At 40.3% G+C, this 21780-nt stretch overlaps 1 protein-coding gene across 1 annotated transcript in view; it reads left to right on the forward strand.

The window, feature by feature from the left end:
• The window catches only part of ADAM10 (ADAM metallopeptidase domain 10), a 127433-nt gene that overhangs the window by 22661 nt on the left and 82992 nt on the right, over positions 1–21780 (forward strand). Inside the window, exon 2 of the mRNA XM_048866285.2 lies at positions 16025–16175. Within this exon, the coding sequence (XP_048722242.1) occupies positions 16025–16175 (151 nt within the window). The remainder of the gene's footprint in view (positions 1–16024; positions 16176–21780) is intronic.

A 21780-nucleotide genomic window follows, 5' to 3' on the forward strand; every position in this document is an offset into this window, starting at 1 on the left:
TATTTGATTATTATATGGTAAAATGAGAAAGTAAGCAATTTTTCAGTAATAGTGTGCTGTGACACCTTTTGTATTTTTGTCTGATTTTTGTAAGTTTTTAAGTGAGGTGAAACTTGGAGGTACACAAGACAATTCAGATTCTTGAAAGGGGTTCAGTAGTCTGGAAAGGTTGACAGCCACTGCTCTAGAGACTGGCTGATATGTAGAATGTGGTTCTCTTTCAGTTTTGGGTTTTCTTTCACTACCGTACTAAAGATGTCTGACGGAGTATCTTAGAGAGACTAGATTTGATAGAAACCATCATCAGGCCTTTACTCAAAGCAAATCTTTGATTTCAATACTGAATATGTTTTCCAAGGGATAGTCTGGTGTGGCAATTTATCTTAAAATAGTATTTTTACTTGAATAATTTGTATTTATTTTGTGATTTATTTACCCAAAAGTTTAATCTGAAATACAGCTGTCATTCAGTGAATTACTGATTTATTTATTTTTTAGTTCAACTTCACAAATAGGCTGACTGAAGTATAAGTGTGTGTGACTGGGGTCCCTGTGGGGACCAGCTGTGGTCACTCAATTAGGGTGAACTGCAAAGATTGGGGCAGACAGTCCCCATAAAGCTGGTGGATATTCCAATACTTAAATTTACCAAGCCAGTACAAAACAGCTTCTTTATTACATCCAGGTACCCAAGTCAAATATGATGCAGATTCCTGTGAATCTTATTTAATCATATAAAAGAAAAGGTTCTACCAAGCCCAAAGGATCAGATGCATTGCCTCCCAGGTTATTGAATGTTCCAGATCTTACCCAAATACACACTATAGCTAATTATTATTAACTAAACTAAAATTTATTAAAAAGCAAAAGAGAGCATGGTTAAAAGAGCAATATACATACAGACATGAGCTCAATTCTTTGAGGTTCAGATTCGTAACAGAGATGGTGAGCTTTCTGGTTGCAAAGTGTTCTTTCAGAAATAGCTCATAGGTTATAGTGCAGTGTCCCAATATCATATTCAGGGTGTACCAGCATAACTGGGATCTGTCTTATGACTCAAACTTCCCCCATGAAGCTTAAGCAGATCTGAGATGAGCAGGACCCAAGGGTCTTTTTATACAGTGTTCTAGCATCCAGGACTGCTTGGTCAAGTGGTTCAACAATAGGCTTTTGATGTAACTTTTTGCTTTCTAAGCACCACCATTAATTAGTGACACAAATTAACATAGGGCAATTTGTCCCTTAGGTGGTCTAGTACTAACTTCAGAGACATAGACAATGACATTATTTTACCCAAGGTTCATCTAAATTTTAATATTCCCTTTTGATCTCTGAATCAATAGTTATATTGACAGGGACTGTCTGTTTACAGGTAGCATCTAAGATGCACACAATTCTAACAATATAGATTTGCATTTCAACGTTCTAGTCTATTTAGCACGAATGGCTCTAATTATCATTCGCATACCTTTCTAGCATGACTTTTAAAGGTAGGCTTTGGGTCATTCAGCCTACAAGCTGTTTAACCATTTCTAGCCATGTGTCACAGAGGGTTATACTTTGCTTTAGGTCATACTATGAGTCAGTGGCTCTTCCTTGTTTTCAGCCATTATTTGTAACTATTGGACCATACTGAGCTGAACTGGCATAAATTACATGATGCAAATGCTAGTTTTACTATGCAAAACTTTCTTAATGAAACGTAGAACCGGAGTCTTCATGAATTCCTGAAGCTTACTGCTTGTTAAAGAATATTGTATTGTCAGTGTTGTCAAAGACTTCCGGGTGGTGGGACCAAGGCCAGGGCTACACTAAAAAGTTAGGTTGATCAGCTACATCGCTCAGGGGTGTTTAAAAAATCAAAAAACAAACATCTCCCCCTAAACCACACGCTTGAGCAAGGTAGTTAAGCTGATGTAACCACTGATGGTAGGCCATGTTACATCAACAGCAGAAGTCTTCTGTTGACCTAACTACTGTCTCTCATGGAGGTGGATTACTTACATTGATGGGTAACTCCTGTCGCTTTAGTAAGTGTCTATGCTGAAGTGCTATAGCAGTGCATTTCTAGTGAAGACGTAACCCAGATTTATTTAGCTCATATACAATAACTAAAGGGGAAATGAGCCACATAATTACAGATTTAAATAGGCAGACTAATCTTAAAGAGAAGGATACAAAACAAATCAAGAAAATACAGGCAAGTGTTAAAGAACTATGTAAAAAGTGAATTGACAAAGGTAAAAACACAGATACATTTATATGGTGTACCAAAATGCAGCTTCTCTACTACAATCCAGAATAGCAAACTTCTTAAACCACATCTAGATATATCCAAAGGAAGTCTTGCTGTAAAACATCTTCTATAAACTAGTGTTTGTAAGAAGGCATATGATATCTCCAAAGTAGTTCTTTCCCCACTTTTCTTGCCGAAAACTCGGGCTGTCAGTTAATTGCAGTTAACTCACGCGATTAACTAAAAAAAATGTATTATGATTAAAAAAATTAATTTCTATTAAACAATAGAATACCAATTGAAATGTATTAAATATTTTGGATGGTTTTTCTACATGTTCAAATACACTGATTTCTATTTCAACACAGAATACAAAGTGTACAGTGCTAACTTTATATTTTTATTACAAACATTTGCACTGTAAAAATGATAAATGAAATAATATTTTTCAATTCACCTCATACAAGTACTACAGAGCAATCTTTGTCATGAAAGTGCAACTTACAAATGTTGGTTTTTGTTTGTTACATAACTCTTTTGCTTTTGAGAGCAATCTAAAATTTAGAGCCTACAAGTCTAATGAGTCCTACTTCTTATTCTGCCAATCACTAAGACAAACAAGTTTGTTTACATTTACAGGCGATGCTGCTGCCTGCTTCTTATTTACAATGTCACCTGAAAGTGAGAACAGGCCTTTGCGTGGCACTTTTGTAGCCAGGTTGCAAGGTACTTACTACCAGATATACTAAACATTTGTATGTCCCTTCACGCTTCAGTCACCATTCCAAGTGATATGCTTCCATGCTGATGATGCTAGTTAAAAAATAATGCATTAATTAAATTTGTGACTGAACTCTTTGCGGGAGAACTGTATGTCTTCGCCTCTGTTTTACCCACATTCTGCTATATATTTCATGTTATAGCAGTCTCGGATGATGACCCAGCACATCTTTGTTTTAAGAACACTTTTACAGTAGATTTGACAAAATGCAAAGATGATACCAATGTGAGATTTCTAAAAATAGCTACCGCACTCAACCCAAGGTTTAAGAATCAGAAGTACCTTCCAAAATCTGAGAGGGACGAGGTATGGAGCATGCTTTCAGAAGTCTTAAAAGAGCAACACTCTGATGCGGAAACTACAGAACCCAAACCACCAAAAGAGAAAATCAGCCTTCTCCTGGTGGCATCTGATTCAGATGACTAAAATGAACGTGCATCAGGCCACTTTGCTTTGGATTGTTATCAAGCAGAACCCATCATCAGCATGGAAGCATGTCCTCTGGAATGGTGGATGAAGATGAAGGGATTTATGAATCTTTAGCGCATCAGGCACATCAGTATCTTGCAACACCGGCTACAACAGTGCCATGCGAATGCCTATTCTCACTTTCAGGTGACATTGTAAACAAAAAGCGTACAGCATTATCTCCTGCAAATGGTAGCCAAGTTTGTTTGTCTGAGCAATTGGCTGAAGTAGGACTGAGTGAACTTTGTTTTATTTTTCAATGCAGTTATTTTTTTGTACATAATTCTATATTTGTAAGTTTAATGTTCATGGTGGAGATTGCACCTGTACTTGTATGAGGTGAATTGTAAAAAAACAAAAAAAAAAAGTATTTCAGTGCAAATATTTGTGTTCAAAAATAAATAAGTGAGCACTGTACACTTTGTATTCTGTGTTTGTAATTGAAATCAATATATTTGAAAATGTAGAAAACACCCAAAAATATTTTAAATAAACGGTATTCCATTATTTAACAACGTGATTAATTTTTTAATCGTGCGATTAATCACACTATTTTTTTAATAGCTTGACAGCCCTACTGAAAATATGTTGCTACTCCACTGTTTGAAGTGGGGGGTGATAGATGGTGTGTTCAGGGATCTAAGTTTCCCTATTCCTTCATTTTGTTTCATTTACCAGACAGCTTCTAGCTAGAGTAACCAGAGCTAGATACAAATACTTTAGTGTAAGGGAACACTAAGCATGAGGAAGTAAGGTCAAGTGAGAAGTCATTCTGCTCAAAAGGAGGAAGAAACTGGGATTCTTCCGGATCCTGTCCTTGGACCCTGGTGGATGGGGCAACAGCTTTTGACTATTAGATGTATGATTAATGTAAAGCTCTCAAATTATCTTCCAGCTGATGCAAGGAGAGCTCTTTTTTTTTTTTTTTTTTTGTAATTAAAGAGATCCTCTTTGGGATTCTCACTCCTGGGTGCCTGTTTCCTAGTAGAAACTGGTAGAACTGAAATTCTTCACCTTTTTTGTTCCTTAACCACAGATGTAGCAGGTAGAAGAGAGCTCCCTCCCTCTATTGCTTGTGTGCCATAGGACTCTTATCTGTAGTCAGTTCCTTGAGCATAGTCACCAAGGGGCTCTCTGCAGAAGCACTCTCTCCATTTGGTACTATTGTCTTTTCAGCCTACTTCAGGTAAACTCTGTAGTGTTCCTCTTCCTTTCACTGTGGCCTGTTTCTTTCAAATATTCATTTTACTTTGACTTTGCTCTTTCACTGCTGCTGGTTCTGAAGTACTGATGGAATGTTGACCTCCAGATACCTAAGAAGAACTTAATTTCTGTGACTAGGCTTTGCCTTTTGAGTTTCAAGCACTTCAGAGATTTCAGGCTTGGTGCTTGGCCTTCATTCAGTTTTGGAGTCACTTTAATGAACGTATGGTTTTGGAAACATTTTCGCAGAGTGTACATCTTCTTCACATGTTTGATCAAAGGGAAAAAAATAAGAGTTCTACTTGAAGCAGTCTGACCACCCTTAGAAAATCACCAAATTCATTTAATTTCCTAGGAGTTCCCTGGGCAATACTGTTGCTAAGGTGACTGTGTCCAAATGACTATCCTACTGAATTGCAAATGGTAATGACCTGGGTGGCCTAAATGTGTAAGGCTATGTGTCAAGGCTCATTTGATGTGACACTGAACAGCTTCTACTGACTTACTCAGGGCTGTATTCATTGGGCATATGAAAGGCAGATACATATGTTTATAAATCACCATTACTGGGATTGTCTCTAGAAGGAATTCCACTTTGGATTCTCAGGGTTGGAGAACCTCTTTCTAAAGTAAGAATCCAAAAACCTTTCTCTTCCCCAGAGTTTATTTTAGGATGTACTTTTTTGAGTTGGCCACACTTTCCCTTTTCTTGTTCTTTAGATGCTCTCTACAGGCTTTCAAAGTCTTAAGCCTGATGCTTTTGAGAAGTATCTTCCCTTTCTCTTGTTTTTAAAACTTTGTTCATTGCTGGTCTTGCTCTTGATAGTTTTCGTCTTTTCTTTTGAGACATCCTTCAAACTACTTATTCTTCAGCAGTGAGAATTGTGCCCAGTTGGTATTTTGTGTTAGGGATAGTTACTACTTTTCTGAAGATCTCATTTACTAGGATTCTCACTCATCCACTTCCCCTGTCTTGGAGGGAACCTTCCTGAAGGTTGTTTTATTTTATCTTTACACTTCTTTAGTCTTCTCTAACTTTGCAATCCTTTCACTTTGGCTTATTTTTCTTTAGGCAGTCTCTGCTGACTGCTAAATCATAAACTGAGTGAAATGTTCCAAAAGGTGGTTTAAGCTATGTGGTAACATGCAGTCCCCAAAAGACAAGCAATTCATTCTTTTGCCCACTACTGTGGGTTCTTAGGGTATGTCTACATTGTACATCAATGCACACTATGGGAGTGTGGTTTCTAAGTGCTTGAGATTGCACCATTAATGCACAACACATTTGTGTGCTTTAGAAATCACCCTTCCAATAGAGCTCATCACCTCACTGTTTAGACAAAGGTCAGGCCTACACTACAGACTTACACTGGTATAACTAAGTCACTCGGTGTGAAAAACCCACACCCTTGTATGATCCAGTTATACTGACCTTACCCCCATCCGCGGGCTTCTCCCGTCAACATAGCTACCGTCTCTCACAGAGATGGATTATGACAATGAGAGAAGCTCTCCTGTTGGCATAGTAGCGTCTTCACTGAAGCGCTACAGCGGCACAGCCACTGCAGTGGTTTAAGTATAGACCTGCCGAAACCCTCACAAGATGTAAGGTAAATCATGTCAAGGTAAATTAAAGCTCATTAAAACCCCTCCCCCTGCTGTTCACTCCTGAATGTGCAGGGGCTACTTTATGCACATAGATTTCTCACCTCTCGTTGATTTTGTCCCCAAGTAGACATGTCCTTAGAGACCGAAAACCTTTGAGCTTGGACAGTTTTGAGTGTCTTCCCAGGTAAAAATCCAGCAGTGTGAATCATACAAGATGTCTTCAGGAGGCAGAATTATGCAGTTATCTATCTACCTACTTCTCCCCCTCCAGTGCTCTTGGGGAGTTCTCCATTACTGTACTCTTTTCTCCTGTCCCCACAGTTTCCCAACTGCTGAGAGGAGGGAAAGGAATTAGAGGTGCTTTTCTTCTGCCCTTCTTGTTGCTTTAATTTCACAGAGAAATGGAGATAAACTCTTACCACTGAGCAGGCAGTCTGCAGTTACCTTCTTATTAAATGTGCAACAGTGATAATAGGAAGATATGCTTTGAATTTTCCTGTGTGCATCAAAGCAATTGCTTATGAAGTCTGCTCCCCAAAATTTTGGGGAGATTCAGGCGTTGAGTAATGTGAGCTTCAGGGGAGCTTATGAACCATTTACAAATGACTGCTGTGAGATTTTATTGCTTGTGCACTATTGGAGTTTTGATATGGGTATTTCCTACTTGATTCCCTGGCCGTATGTCCATTTGTATTTTAAACTTTTTTTTAAAGGGAAGCTTGTCTAGAGTAGATGCTTGTGCTCTTTAATTCATTTTTTTACCACCACCCCTTTTGGGTCAGATAGTTAACAGTAAATTTTCAGATCTTTGTCAGAAAATGGTATTCTGTAGAACAAATGGTAAGGCAAGGGTAGTATATAGGCAGACTGGGGCCAAATCTGGACTGCCACACACTTTTGAAAGCACCCCAAAATCTTTTTATTTACTTATTATTTATTATCATTATTGTTTATTTTCTCTGGCGTCTGGACCTTGACAAAAAATAATTGACTTACCACTGTGGTAGGGGAAAGTAAATGGGACATGAGTGCCCAGTTATTCTGTTGGCACTTTTATACTAACAGTGGGGTAACTGGGAGCACTTTTATGTCAGCTTAGCTAAGAACTTGTATGTATTTATTTTGAGAGAAACCAAAATACCATAGTAACTTCTGAATTAGAGAACATATTTAGCTGAAAACATAAATGGCTTTTAGTATACAATAAGTCAAGATAGTGTTCAATATTTTGAAATCACGCTGATTAGATGTAAGTTTCTGATATCAGTTGGTGTAGTATTTAATTTAAGGGAGAAGTTACAGAATTGTGGTATTTTAGTTGCAAGACCTGTCATGTAGCTTCATATTAGTTGACTGCATATTTTAAAGTGCCTTTAAGCAACTCCTAATGCTGCATTATTTATACTGTTTTATGACATGTACTTTTTTATATAAAGGAAAAATTGCTTGCATTTCTGTTCAATCAGTTTTGTAGTACTTCAGGAAACTGGTATTTTAAAGTATATTTTTGTGAAAAAGGCCCAGAGGCACAATTACCACCTGTCTATATTTTGAACCTACAGACAAAATTAATGGCAATATTTTTTTTTCCTCTCACCATAGCAAAACAAAGGGTGAAAACCTGGCCCAGTTGAAATGAAAGGTTAGGATGTTGCTTCAGAGTGTTTGAAATCCATTCATGTTTATTTTCTAATGTCCACTTACTTTTTCTGAGCTCTGGTCATTTTCTAAATGCTTGTTTAGGGATGTCCCATTTATGTACTTTCCACTTCTGGATGTTAGACTGTCAGTTTAAGTGTCCTACTCTAACTGTGTTTTAAATATACTTGACATTGTGCATGAGTATGGCTGCGAGTCTGTCATGGAAGTCACTGATTCTGTGACTTCCCGGGACCTCTGTGACTTCTGCAGCGGCCAGTGCTGGCTCAGGGGCTGCCCGAGTGGGCAGCCCCAGGCCAGCAGCAGCAGTTTTGGTGTGTGGGAGGGGGCTCAGGGCCAGGGGTTGGGAAGTGTGGGGGGTGCTTACCTCAGGCTGGGGGCCTCCCTGGCTCCCATTAGCATGGCCCTGCAGTTCTTAGGCTGCAGAGGGGCAGGGGGCTCCCCAACTCTGCAGCTCCTATTGGCTGCAGTTCCTGGCCAATGGGAGTTGCCCAGCCGGTGCTTCTGGCAGGAGCAGCACGTGGAGCCCCCTAGGCTTGGCCCGTCTGCTGCCTTGGCCCCTCTGCTGCCCCCTGCAGAGCCGGGTAGTCTAGCGTAGACTAGCGGGGTTCCCTGGGCACATGCCATTGCTCACCCTGTCCCCCCAGCACCAGCAGGGTCCCAGGCCACACACTGCTGCCCAGTCTTCCTCCCCCGAGCACCAGCGGGGTCCTGGGCCACCTCCCTCAGCACCCGCGGGACCACCCCCTCCCCAAAACTTGACCCTCTGCCCAAGTTTTAGGGGTATATAGTAAAAGTCATGGACAGGTCACGAGCCGTGAATTTTTGTTTACTTCCCGTGACCTGTCCATGACTTTTACTAAAAAAAAAAATACCCGTGACTAAAACGTAGCCTTATGTATAAGACAGATCCCACTCTTCAGACTTTATAATCTAGATAGACAATATACCAGCATGGAAGCAAACTGTAAAAGCTTACAAAGCCTGGTGGTGGGTTTTTTGTGTTTTGTTTTGTTGCTGCTTTACTAGCTTCTTCAAATGATTTTCACACCTTTATCTTCTCTACAGTTGTTCCAGCTTAACTGTTCCACTTTTGTTAACTCAGAGTGCTCTCTCTTCTATGCTAGCTCCATAGAAAGAAATAGCTCCCTTTCATTAAAAAAAAGTGACTAGGTACCTGCTGACATCAATGCTTTTTTTTCCTAAAAGGTTTTCAAGATGGTTCCCAAATCTCTAGAGGTCTGTACTCACTTTCCTCCTGCCACTACAACTGCTTCAGGGGGGTGCCTCCCGCCCTGAATGGGAATGTCTGCTGGAGATTGAACCCAGCTTGGTGAGGTGTTCCCTACTGCTTCATAGTTCTTACAGTGTAATCAAGTGTTTGCGCTTGGACACAGGGTCTGGACAAAAAAGCATCCAGCACTTACTAACCAGGTGCTAAAGATGTCCTCCTAACTTTTTTACTGGACTAAAAAGATGGGAAATTATTTTTAAACTTGTTTTCCATGTCCTATTGAAATTAGAACTGTAAAGTCAAGGAGTAATTCACAGCTCTAATCTGCTCCTTGAATTAACTCTTTACTATATATGTGCTCCTACCTCTTTCGGCACTCATTTGAAGAGTGGATTCCGCTTGCTCATTCTGATTTGAAAAAATTGGATAGGTTTATGAATTTTCCCATGACCTTGTCTAACTTTCAGTACTCATTGTTATGTAATTTAAAGTAGTTTATGGTCTTCGTGGTCTCACTTTTTAGAAAGGTATCTTAGTGAGCCTCATTTTAATTACTAATTGGCGCAGTGGAGTGGAGATCAGCTGTATGCCTGCCAGTCTACATGTTACTTTACTTGCCATGATTCATTGCCCTAAATATTTCTAGGTGAGACTTCCTGAAGGAAACTTCTTAAGAGTTGTTAGCTTAAAAAAGATGATTTTCATGAGGCCCTCCTATCCTGATATTTTTAAATGTTACAAATAGACCAGCAAACAAACTTGGGTGTGTGAATTCCTACTTCCCCCATAGACTAGGGCTCTGATACCTGCTATTGCAGAGGTGGGCAAACTACAGCCTGCGGGCCACATGCGGCCTCCAGGACCCTCCTGCCTAGCCCCTGAGCTCCTGGCCCAGGAGGCTCGCCCCCAACCCCTCCCCTGCTGTGACCCCTTCCCCCGCAGCCTCAGTGCACCGCACTGCCGGCGCAATGCTCTGGGTGGCCGTCCAGCGCAGTTGCAGATCCGCAGCCTGACCTGGTGCTCTGAGCGGCGCGGCTGTATTGCTGCCAGCCACCAGTGCTCCAGGCAGCACGGTAAGGGGGCAGGGAGGGTTGGATAGAGGGCAGGGGAGTTCGGGGTGGTCGTCAGGGGTCGGGGGGGTCAGAGGGCAGGGATCCTGGGGGGCAGGGGGACAGTCAGGAAGGAGAGGGGGCGTTGGATGGGGCGGCGGGAGGCAGTCAGGGGCAGGGGTTCCGGAGGCTGTCAGTGGACAGGGAGAAGGGGTGGTTGGATGGGACAGGGGTCCCGGGGGGGCAAGTCAGGAATGGGGGGGAGTTGGAGGGAGCGGCAGGGGGCAGTTGGGTTGGGAGTCCGGGGGTTGTCAGGGAGCAGGGGGTGGTGGATGGGGTAGGAGTCCCAGGGGGGGCCGTCATGGGATGGGGCGGGGGAGTTGGATGGGGCAGGAGTCCTGGGGGAGCTGTCACGGGGCGAGAAGCAGGGAGGTAAGATAGGAGGCGAGGGCCGGGCCACACACAGCTGGCTGTTCGGGGAGACCTAGCCTCCTCTAAATGGCCCTCCATACAATTTTGGAAACCCAATGTGGCCCTCTGGCCAAAAAATTTGCCCGCCCCTATGCTATTGGAAGGTCCACTTAATCTTTAAGGGAATTTATGGGTACCCTTCTCTCTTTTGTGTGTATATAAAAAATAAAAAGAGAGAGAGGTGTCTCCTATCCCAGCCTGATTAGCTTATTAACCCATTTATTCATCTTCATGCAGAACATGCACATTCCAAAGTAGCTGAACCATTTTCCTGATAGCTGAACAGGTCCTTTGAATATTCTTTAAATTAGAGAATGATGTTTCTCTGTTGCTGGACTTAATATTTTACCAGGCTGAATGAAATGGGATAGAATGCACTTCTGAGGTTATTTCCACCTCTCTAGTGAATCTATTTAAAAGCAAATTAAGCAAAAACAGAAACTAGCTTTAATACTTTGTTATACTGTCAGGAAGTTAGGTGTTGTTTCTCTACTATAGCATAAATGCTTTGAACTTTTATAAGAGATCTGGGCAGGGTAGGCTGAAAATAGATCGTGTTTATGTTCCTTTGAATGCTTGACTTGGGAGAATAAAAGATGGCCTTTATATAAAGTGACATTAATAAGAGCCAGGTATGAAATGACTGTGAGTTAAAAAATTCTTTGATATTTTAGACTTCATTCCAGTTAAATCCTTTTAAACTTATTATGCTTAGGCAAATGTAATTACTGCTCTGCCAAAGAGCCTGAAGAATCGGCAGTACTTAATTGCAGAGTATTCCTAAAAATTACGTCTGCTTAGTCCTTAGTTTCTCTTTTTAAAATGTAATTGTACATGAAAGCAAATAAATAAGCCAGAATATAATCAACCATTTTTACTTTATAGTATTGGTGGATAGCATGCATAAAGGGCCACGTATCTGACATAGTTTGGAGCAAAGACTGAGTGTTCTTATGATTTAGGAGGCTGTTCTGTTGCTTTGAATAGTATATTGGTTGGCTGAGTTAATTGTTTCTTGTATGTAATTTAATGCTGGGTGGTCATCCTTTGATGGAGCATTTAACTTTTTTTGCATGGGAATTTTTTCTTGTGTAAATCTAAATGAAATACAGCGATTGGCTAGTCATGGAGAACACTTTTGTGTTTAGGGAAGATGAAGTGTGTAGTATCGTTCCCTTGTTGCAGCAGTAGCAGGGCAGAACTTGTATATGGGGGTAAAAACTGTGAGAGTCTTGAAATGAATCTATCATAAAGATGGTGTCCCAACCAAAATTCTGTTATGTACAGCTATGGAGTGATTTCTCTGAAAAGCCATGCCTAACCATGTCTTAGTAGAGTAAACATTGCCTCCTTCCAATCCAAATGTAAAGCTCACTGCTTCACCCTTGCTCTTCTTCTAAGCTGCGCATAGTATACCAGTATTTGCTTCAATAGTTAAAGCATGCATAATTTCCTTTGGGGGCCAGAAATGGAAAAGAAAATTCAAATGCAGTGCTAGTGTATTTGTTTTACAATAGAAAGTGATCCGATCACAGTAATGGCCTGGATTAAAACCATGAATATAAAATCTAAAAAAACTGAAGGTAGCAACTTACAATGAAACTAAATTTGCAACTGTCTCACTCTTGGCACATACACAGAGGCCTCTGCTCTATTGTCCTCATTTTGGGAGGATGAATCCTCACTTGAATTTGGCTACGGAGATAAGGGGAGGTGCAAATCAATGGTAAACCCTCTACTTTGACTACTTAGTTCATTTCTGGATACTTCATCTCCAGAAAAAATATACCAGAAGTATAACAGATTCAGAAATGGGGGACAATTACTGGAGGTATGGAAAATCCAGGATATTTTTAAAGATTGAAATTAGTGTGATGAGGAAATGAATGAGGTGACATAAGAGATAAGAATGCCTTCAGATTGACTTTCTCTAGCACTTATTTATCTTCTCATAGAACAAGGAGGTGAATGAAAATTAAATGAATTAAATTTAAAAATGAAATTTTATTTAAACATAACATGTAGCTATCTAATGGCAGCAAATGCCACAAGTTACAGAGGTAAAGTCTTGGGGGCTGCATTAATTCTTCAGTAGCCTTCTCTGTTGGAAAACTACCTTTAAAGGGGATAGTGGTGTTTGGGGAAATCCCTGTGGAGCTGTGCTGGCCAGGGAGATGGGCTGAGCAACAGAGTCCTGGCATCCAGGGGATTGGCTTGGTTTGGGATTAAACTACTTACTTACTCATTGGGAAAACTACATTTTCTCCTACCCTTAAATTAATTATTTGGAGAAAACTCACGGATCTGATTTTTCCTTGGATATGTTTATTTTTACCATAGTGAAATCCTCCAGATCCCATCTGACAATTTATTTCTAGAGAAAAGGGGATAGTCCAGGCCAAGTTCTGGAAGATCAAGGACAGGAAACAGAAGAATGAGTTTCCGAGGAGGAGAACCTTGAGAATAGAAAAGATGATTCTCAAATAGATGAGCAACCAGTTTTAAGTGTGGTGAGCACATTAAAAAAATCATAAGGGAGAAAAAAGCAGATGGTGAATGTGCCACAGTAACAGAAGTAGAACAAGATAGAAATTTTGTCCTTGGAGTTTTTTTATATGGACACTTTTGCACAAGGAAATGTTCAAATCACCAGTCCATTTCATATAGGTAACTAAATAGTGATCAGATCTGGAGTTGAAAACTGGAAATAAAAGACCGCATATCTTACTTCCAGTACATTAACTTGGATATCAACAACTGTGTGTATTAACTTTAAAAATAAATTATCTGAAATTCCTTTTACTCCCACTTAATCCTGAGTGAAGGTGAAGATGGTGCTTTTGCTCCATTTTTATCTGCTTGTTTGTCATTACTTCCATTTCATACCAAATCACAGTGCCACATTTAGAACCAGAGTATTTCTCCAAACCATCTTTGAAGTCATGGGGTATACCCTATCAAAGGGATGATGTGGGGAAGATTTGGCAAGTCACTGAGCAAAGCTTGAGTAATAAATATTGGTACTATTTGAACATTTCTTCTAGAAGTCTGGTTGGCAAAAGTTATACTAAAGACATTTTTTGTTTTAGAACTATTGGCTTATTTAAAAAAAATTTGACTTTCACATAATTAACTGCAAATTAGTGTTTGTACATTGCTGCAGAATTGGTGTTTACATTTGAACAACATTATTAACTATGTTCACATGTAAAATGCTGTCTTAATGCACGTGACTGCCTAATCCATTGTGTTCTTCAAATACAGCAGCTTCAGATGAAGCTATTTCTATGAATTTGCAAGAGGAAGGATTATAAATTGGTCATTTTGTTCTTCCGCTTGGGTTTAATGACAATACTGAAGGCCTCCTTGTCTCCAACTATATAAATTTACATACAAAGTACCAATGGCAAACACTCGTGTGTTCTGCATGCAAAATGTGTGTAATGTTTTAAGGCCTATTTTAATTAGGGTAGCTGGTTTTTAATTTTCCTCAACATGCTGTAGTAGTTTAGTGTCCCATTCGAACAAAGAATGCAACAATGACGGGGCATCAAAACTCTCTTGAATTCTGTATGATAACTTTTGGCCTGATTTTCAAAGTTGTTTAACACCTGAAGTTTACATTCATTTGCTGGAATTTGAGGGCACCCACCTTTTTATTGCTTTTCCTCTTATGAGCACCTTGAATTCTTAAGGGTTTAGATTTCTGGACCGAAACCTTCACTTTAGGGAGCAAAATCACCATGCTCAGTCACTTTAAGTGCCTTATATCCAATTCAAAATGCTTTGCAAGATATAAAAAATATTATAGCTGATCTTCATCAACTCATCTCTTCCTCTCCTGTTGAGTTTGTTCCTCTATTCTTCCTCCACACTACTTTCCACAGTTAAGCTTTTACTTGTCTTTTTGTCCCCAGTCTGAACAATTGAATCACTTCCTCTTTAGTTGTTTCCATAAAGCTTTCTTTTAGCTTGCCTTATTAACTCTGAAACAATATTCTTCATGCATAGAATTTACATGCGGATTGTGTTGCTTCAGATACTGAAGGAAACTATACATAGTGAATATACTTGTGTAGGAAGAATAATTGCTTAGAACACACTTAATGAATGTCAGGACTTATTAGAATATCTTGTCTCAAACGATCACGTGTGAAATTTATTTTGTACTATCACTTTTGCATATTCACTTTCCAAAATAGAAGTAGAAGTCTTACTCACTTTTTATTTAAAAATATGAAACATATGAAATAGAAGGGAAACAAGTAATGGCCTAGAGCATTGAATACATAGAATTCACCATTCGGGGCATGAGTCCCCACCACTCTCCCATCCATAAGGGTTTGTGGGAGGAAGAAATTTTCAAGACAAAGCCAGCCCAGGAGTCACTCATCCATTTTGAGTTAGTAGCAGCAACCCTCAGTCCCCTGGAGATTCACTTTTCTTTCTGAAGTTTTACTTGGGAAATGTCACAGAGATGCTGTTTGCTCCAAGCCCCTCCTGTCTACTCCACAGGTTGCTCACCATCAGCTTTGACATCCGGGTTCCTGTTTTCCTGTTTCTAATGCCCCTCCCATTTAACATCCTCTGTCCCTTCCTTTGGTTTTCGTTGTTTTGTTTCTTCCCATCCTTTTGTCTGTTAGGTTGCTTTAGCAGTCTAATTTAGCACATACCCAGAATTTGTCTTCAGGCAGATGTCTACACAGCGGTAGAGAAGTCAGTTCACTAGCTTATCAATGCCAGTTGACTGTTCAGATACCTAGTCTTGCAGTGAGTCTTGTACTAAGGCAGAAGTACTCAATGTCTAGCATAACTTTAAAATCATTGTTTTGGGCCCTGTCTGCACTACATATAGATCCAGGCAAAGCTCTCAAATACCAGTGCTCCTGGCCAGCTCTCCAGTTCCCTTCCATCCTCAGGTTAGCCAGGTTTCTCTTCCAAATTTCTCATGCACTCAACAGGAGTCAAAAACCTTCTGCAGGGAAATGTCTAGGCCAAGAGGCTTGAATTCAAGCTGAATCCTCAGGGATGTTTCTTCAGCCTTTTTTGCTTGCATGGAAAACTGCTTTGGAAGCACAGTTATCACATGAAAGAATATTTGTATCACTGCACGTTTAGACTTGCTTTTAATCGCCATGTTTTGGCTTGCAGAAGTAAGCCTTCAATTTTGAGTAGAAACTGTAATGCTAGCATTGCAGAATGAAAATACAAGTATGTTTTTCTTTTAGGAGTGCAAAAGAAAAACATCAAGTTCTATTCACTGATACTTTCGAAATGCTGAGACTCAGATTACTGTTTTTTTTTTCTTTTCACAGGCCAGTATGGAAATCCTTTAAATAAATACATTAAACATTATGAAGGATTGTCATATGATGTGGATTCATTACACCAAAAACACCAGCGTGCCAAAAGAGCAGTGTTGCATGAAGACCAGTTTCTGCACCTAAATTTTCATGCGCATGGAAGGTGAGTAATTTTTATTTAAGGCTGTTCACCTTAAGAATACTTTCCATTTATTTTAACAAAATACAAGTGCATTGGTTGAAGTACTACACCACTGCATATGAATGTTATGTAACTTGAATGTTAAAATATTTTAAAGATACCTTTTATAATGCAAGTGAATTAATTGTAAGTGTTCAGAGTAAATCACACTGAGTTGTAACTACCTCTCATTTTTACTTAGACTTACTCAAATTTTCTTATTTAACCTCAAACCAAAGATTTAATTTTTGGCTAAGATTAAATCTCTTTTGGTTTTTGAAATATATTAAGAGTGGAGTGGCATAGTTATTCTTGGTTTTGTAATGCATTTTTGGACTTTGTGAATAGCACAAAGTTGTACACTGAACTTTTGCCTATGAGTAGTCTTCATTGAAGAAAATAGTCCAATTTGGGACAAAGTACTGAATTTTGTAAGCCACTAAAAATGCATTTTCTATTCTTGTGCATGAAAACATAACTGAAAACTAAAGTTACCTAATTCCATGTTGCCGGAGAAAATTAGGTAGTTCCATAGTGTCATTGTAGATAAATGGGGTGTGTGGGAGAAAACTAGCACTGTGCTGCAAAGATTTGAAAAACTCTGGTCCTGCCGGTAGCATTTTCTTTTAAAAAAGAGAACTCTTGCATTTAACATAACTTTTGCACTTCCTGATTTTTATGGTCAAATTTGCTCTGAGACTGTCTATACTACAAGTGCTACAGCAGCACAGTTCTACAGCTATGCGACGGAAGGGGTTTTTCTGTTGCTGTGTTGCCCGATTCTTTAGTAGTTATCAATTATTATTGATTTCCCATTAATACTAATTTAAAGAGAGTACTGTAAGTTCTAGTCCCAGGATTTGGCATGACAGAATCAAGGTTATTGAGTTCAATATCTGGCTGGGAACCCCAGAGTACATAATGTAGACACTCAGGCTGAGGGCAAAGCAAAGCTTTAACACCTTTTTGTGAACACAATTAGTAAAACCACCAAAGCTCCAAACCGGATAAAAAGATAGCAAAAATACAGATTTATGGTGATATCTTGTGCCGTTCCTCACATATATATACTCATATAGTCATACCCTTGCTTGGAGATCTGATGGTAAGAGGCAACCTGCTCTGACCCTGGCATGCCAAACAAGTCCGATGGTCCAGATTGACAGACGACAATGACCCCCTTTATGTAGTGGTTTGGCCTATTGTAGGGCCCAGGGGCTGTCATGAATATTCATTCAAATGCTCAGCATCCCTTGTCCATATCCAACTTTTACCCTATAGATAAGTATATTAATGATTTTAGCTTATTATTATATACATCAGTTAATTGCCAGGGCAAATCCATGGCTAAGCATCTGCTGACAATCTATCCGAACGTATCCAAGCCTAGTATCAGTTCAGCATTCCCGTGGTAACCTGGTAGCATTTTAGACAGCCCCTTCCCTTAAGCACACTATTCCCAGTTCCCCAAAACTCAGAGTGACTTTGCCATTTATTTATGCCAGAGTTCACAGGCCTCAAAGCCTTATGATAATTTATACCTTATGTTAACTGCTTAAGCTAATATCTTGCAGGATATGGGCCTGTAGGTTCCTTGACTTACTGCAAAGTGAAATAAGATGCTAAAGCTAGCTCTGTCGGCTATAACTATAGTAAATCTATCTCCTTGAGAGATGTAGCTAGGTTGAGGGAAGAATTCTTTTGTCAACCTAATGGTGTCACTACTGGGGCTTAGGTCAGCTTAATTTTATGTCTCTCGGGAGTGTGAATTTTTCACGCCCCCGAGTGATGTATCTAGGTCAATACAGGTTTACAGTACAGGCCCATTTACATGCGAATCCACTTAACGCGCGGTAGCGCCATACCTCCCAGCGCTACCTATTTAACACGTGAGACTCGTTAACGCGCGGTACAGGAACTTGCTGTGTAGCACTACAGATTTGTTCACTAACTCACTGACCTAGAAATGGACAGGAAGCGCGGGGCGGAAACATGTTGTACGTCTTTACTGCTAACGGGGAGAAGGGGCCCTTTAAATCGCCACGGGAACCCCAGGCGGCGCAGACCAGGCAGCCTGGAAGGGCTGGCTGGGGGATACTGACCCCTAGCCCTGCCCCTTCTAGGGGCCAGAGCCGCCCCCATACCAGTAAGTGTCCTGAGTTACTTTCACCTCTGTGTAGTAGTAGTAGTGTTTTTATTAGATTACACATTTGAATTTATATTCTTGCAAAGCACCGTTAACAGCTAGGCCTGCAGTATTTGGGACACTGTGAATATGTATGTAATCCTGGGGGGTGTGTGTGTGTGTGTGTGTATGTATGTATATATATAATATATAGCTATCTTAAAATATTTCAGCATGGCCCTCTTAACCCGCGGTCCATTAGCGGAGAGGGTGACTGGAAAAGTTTGCTGAACTCTTGCATGTTGCGATGGTCTGGCCTCTTGCTTAGAAGAGTCCCCCTCTTGCCTGTGTGCTTCAGCTCCCCTCCCTATTTTGTTATGTGTATAGAGACGTTTAAAGTCAAGGGCCCTACTGGAAGAAAACACATTGTTCCAATAGGGCAGAGTCATTCAACATTGATGGTTGTGCCATAGATTCTCAGACAGTCTTTCTGCTAGGTGTCATGCTGCTGCTACAAAATGGATGCTCTGATCAACAAAGGAGGTTGTAATGCAGCATGAAGGTCATGCTCCAAATGATTACAATGGAAAGTAGAGCCCTGAAACAACATGGGGTTTATAATTTGATATGGACGTGATATGACATCCTCAGTTTCACATTGACCACTTGTGATCAGTAAATAATCAATGACACTCTCCAGAAAAGTACCAGTATTGTAAACAGATTCCATCATCTCTTACTACATTTTGCTTCCCTAAAAAATTTAGCTCGTGTGGTATTCCATGTTCTAAATATTACCATAGTATGTTGATAGTTATCTGCTGCGTTTTACCATAAGTATCTTCAATGGTGGATAAGTCATCCATATATGTAGCTTTATCTACATGCTAATTTTAAAGCTCCACTGGATGAAAATAGCTAAATAAAATTTAGATAGTGATCTTTGAAATACTTTCCACTGTAAACTAGGCTGTTGCACTCCAGTGCCATAAGGTAACTGAGTCCAGGAACCTGACAGGTTTCTTTAAAAGATAGCATTAGAACATCTGCAGTTACCTTAGAAAGGATTTTAAAAAAAAAAAGTACGGAAGGGATATAAATCTGTGTGCTTCAGGGCATAAGCCAACTTCTTACTGAAGGGGTTAAGAGGAAACTTCCTACACAGACAGGTGTCACAGTTCTGGTTGAGCTCCTTGTAGACACTCAGCAGGCCGCTGAATTTAGATCTCAGCACTGGACTTCTGTGTGTTTTGGCTTTCTGAGCAGACTCCAAGCACTACCTCTGGCTTTGGGTCTCTAAGCACACTCTCAGGGTAAAGATCCTCCATCTAACTCTGGCCTCTCTCCGAGCTGGGACTATATTGCCCGCTTGCCTAGGCCCTGATACTAGCATCATCTTCCCAAGACTTTCCAGTAGCTTAACTACATCCATCCCAGAATTCCAATGTTGTGGACACTCTGCTTTTATGGTTTATCCCTTCAGAGACATCTAATAGCTGAAGCAAATAGTATTGGAAACCGTAGGCAAGTTTATCTATCACTCTTCACATAAGATGGCATCAGAGGTACAGATCTAGGCAAAACAAGAAACATCTGCGCTAAAATCCTTGCCTCAGTTTCCTCAACACTTTTCAGCATTCTTTGGGATTGTATTCTGTGTCCTCCTGTGGTTCCAGGACTCCATTCCTCCAGGTCAGGCTTCTCTTCCAGATCCTGGAGTCACTGTCTGACCTCTGCAGTCCGTTTCCTCTAGCTGCAGCTGGTGTCCCGCAGTCAAATATTTCTCGTTCTCTCTCTCTTCTGCTTCTGGTTTTAAAGGGCTATACCCGCCCCTAGGTTATATCTACACTTAATATGCTATACAGCAGCAGTGTTTCAGTGCAGACAATCACTACAGTGATGGGAGGGGTTCTCTTGTTGCTGTAGTTAATTGGCCTCCCCTAGAGGCAGTAACTAGATCGACAGAAGAACTCTTCCATTGACCTAGCCCTGTCTAAACCGGGGGTTAGGTCGGCATAGCTACATCTCTGAGGATGGGTTTCTGACATCCTGAGAGAGAGAGATCTGTGCAGATGTAAGTTTTCAGTGTAGCCTATCCCCTGGTTTTTGTGTCCCTTATGGAGAAAAGCCACTGCTCCAAACCCCCACTCTGTGAACAAACTTGGTTGAACAGGTTCCCATAGGCTTCAGCATTTCCATTGTCCTAAGGTGCTCCCTCTTGAGTAAGAGCTGTTTTTGATGATGACTATCCATTGCTCCTGGTCTGGGAGAGACACGACACCAGCCCTGAGAGCAGATGACTGACTATACATCCCCTGAGACATTTAGTGATGCAGAAACTTCATCAAATCAACCACAATTCAGAAGTGTTATGTAGATCTCTAAATAATCACAGCAGGTTAGTACAAAATTGCCCAATTGGGATTTTTGCACCTTCTCCTAAAACATGCGGTACTGCCTACTGCTGCAGGCTGAATAGTGGACTAGATATGTCTGGTCTGGTAATTCTTACGTTAATTTCTACACTGAGCATTGTGTGTATATTTAATCTTTGCCCTTTAGTTTAAGAATGCATTCAAAACAATTAAGTGTTATAAAATTATGACACTTTAAAACTGGTGGTGCTGGAGTTTCAGCCACAAAAACAAGCAATTCAATGTTGTGGGTGACGTTTGCCAACTTAAGTAAACAGATATTGGATCAAGAAATCATTATGTACATAGGTCGGTGGATGGGTTAAGGGCACATATTCAGCCTTGGGATTCCTAACTATGAATATAGATTTTGTTTTATACAAAACTTATTTTTATGGTAATATGGAATAAATCTGTTTAGTTTTTTACATTTGCTATTGTATGAACTGATTTCTTTGATATTCAGTCATAACTCTGTTCTGAATATACATTAAAAATTACTGCTTGGTGTGTTTCAGAGGTTTAAGCACTGATTGTTGTTAAATCATGCTAGCAAAGATTGTAAATACACTTTGTGCAATATTCTCCCTCTCCACTTAACTACAGTAAACTGGCACTTAAAAAAATACCACCCAGAAAAGATGTCTCTTATGATCTGTTTGCAAAAGTCATCTTGAGTGCAGACCCATTTGAGCTTGTAGGGTTTAGGTGAAATGTCTTGAAACATAGACCCTGAGTCTGCAATGGGCTGCACCAGACAAGTCCTTGGTCTACACCTAAAACTTAGGTCAACCCAGCCACGTTTCTGAGGAGCATGAAAAATCCACACCCTGAGCTCTGTAGGGGTTAGGTTACCTAATCCCAGTTGTAGATGGTGCTAAGTTGATGGAAGAATTCTTCCATCAACCTACTTACTGCTTATTGGGGGGAGGAGGATTAACAACAGCAGTGAGAGAACCCCCCTGTCGCTGTAGTGAGTGTCTACACTGAAGTGCAACAGCGGCATAGCTGCAATTGTGCTGCTGAAGCGGTTTCAATGTAGACATAG

The sequence above is a fragment of the Caretta caretta genome, chromosome 10, assembly GCF_965140235.1.
Source record: "Caretta caretta isolate rCarCar2 chromosome 10, rCarCar1.hap1, whole genome shotgun sequence".
NCBI lineage: Eukaryota > Metazoa > Chordata > Testudines > Cheloniidae > Caretta > Caretta caretta.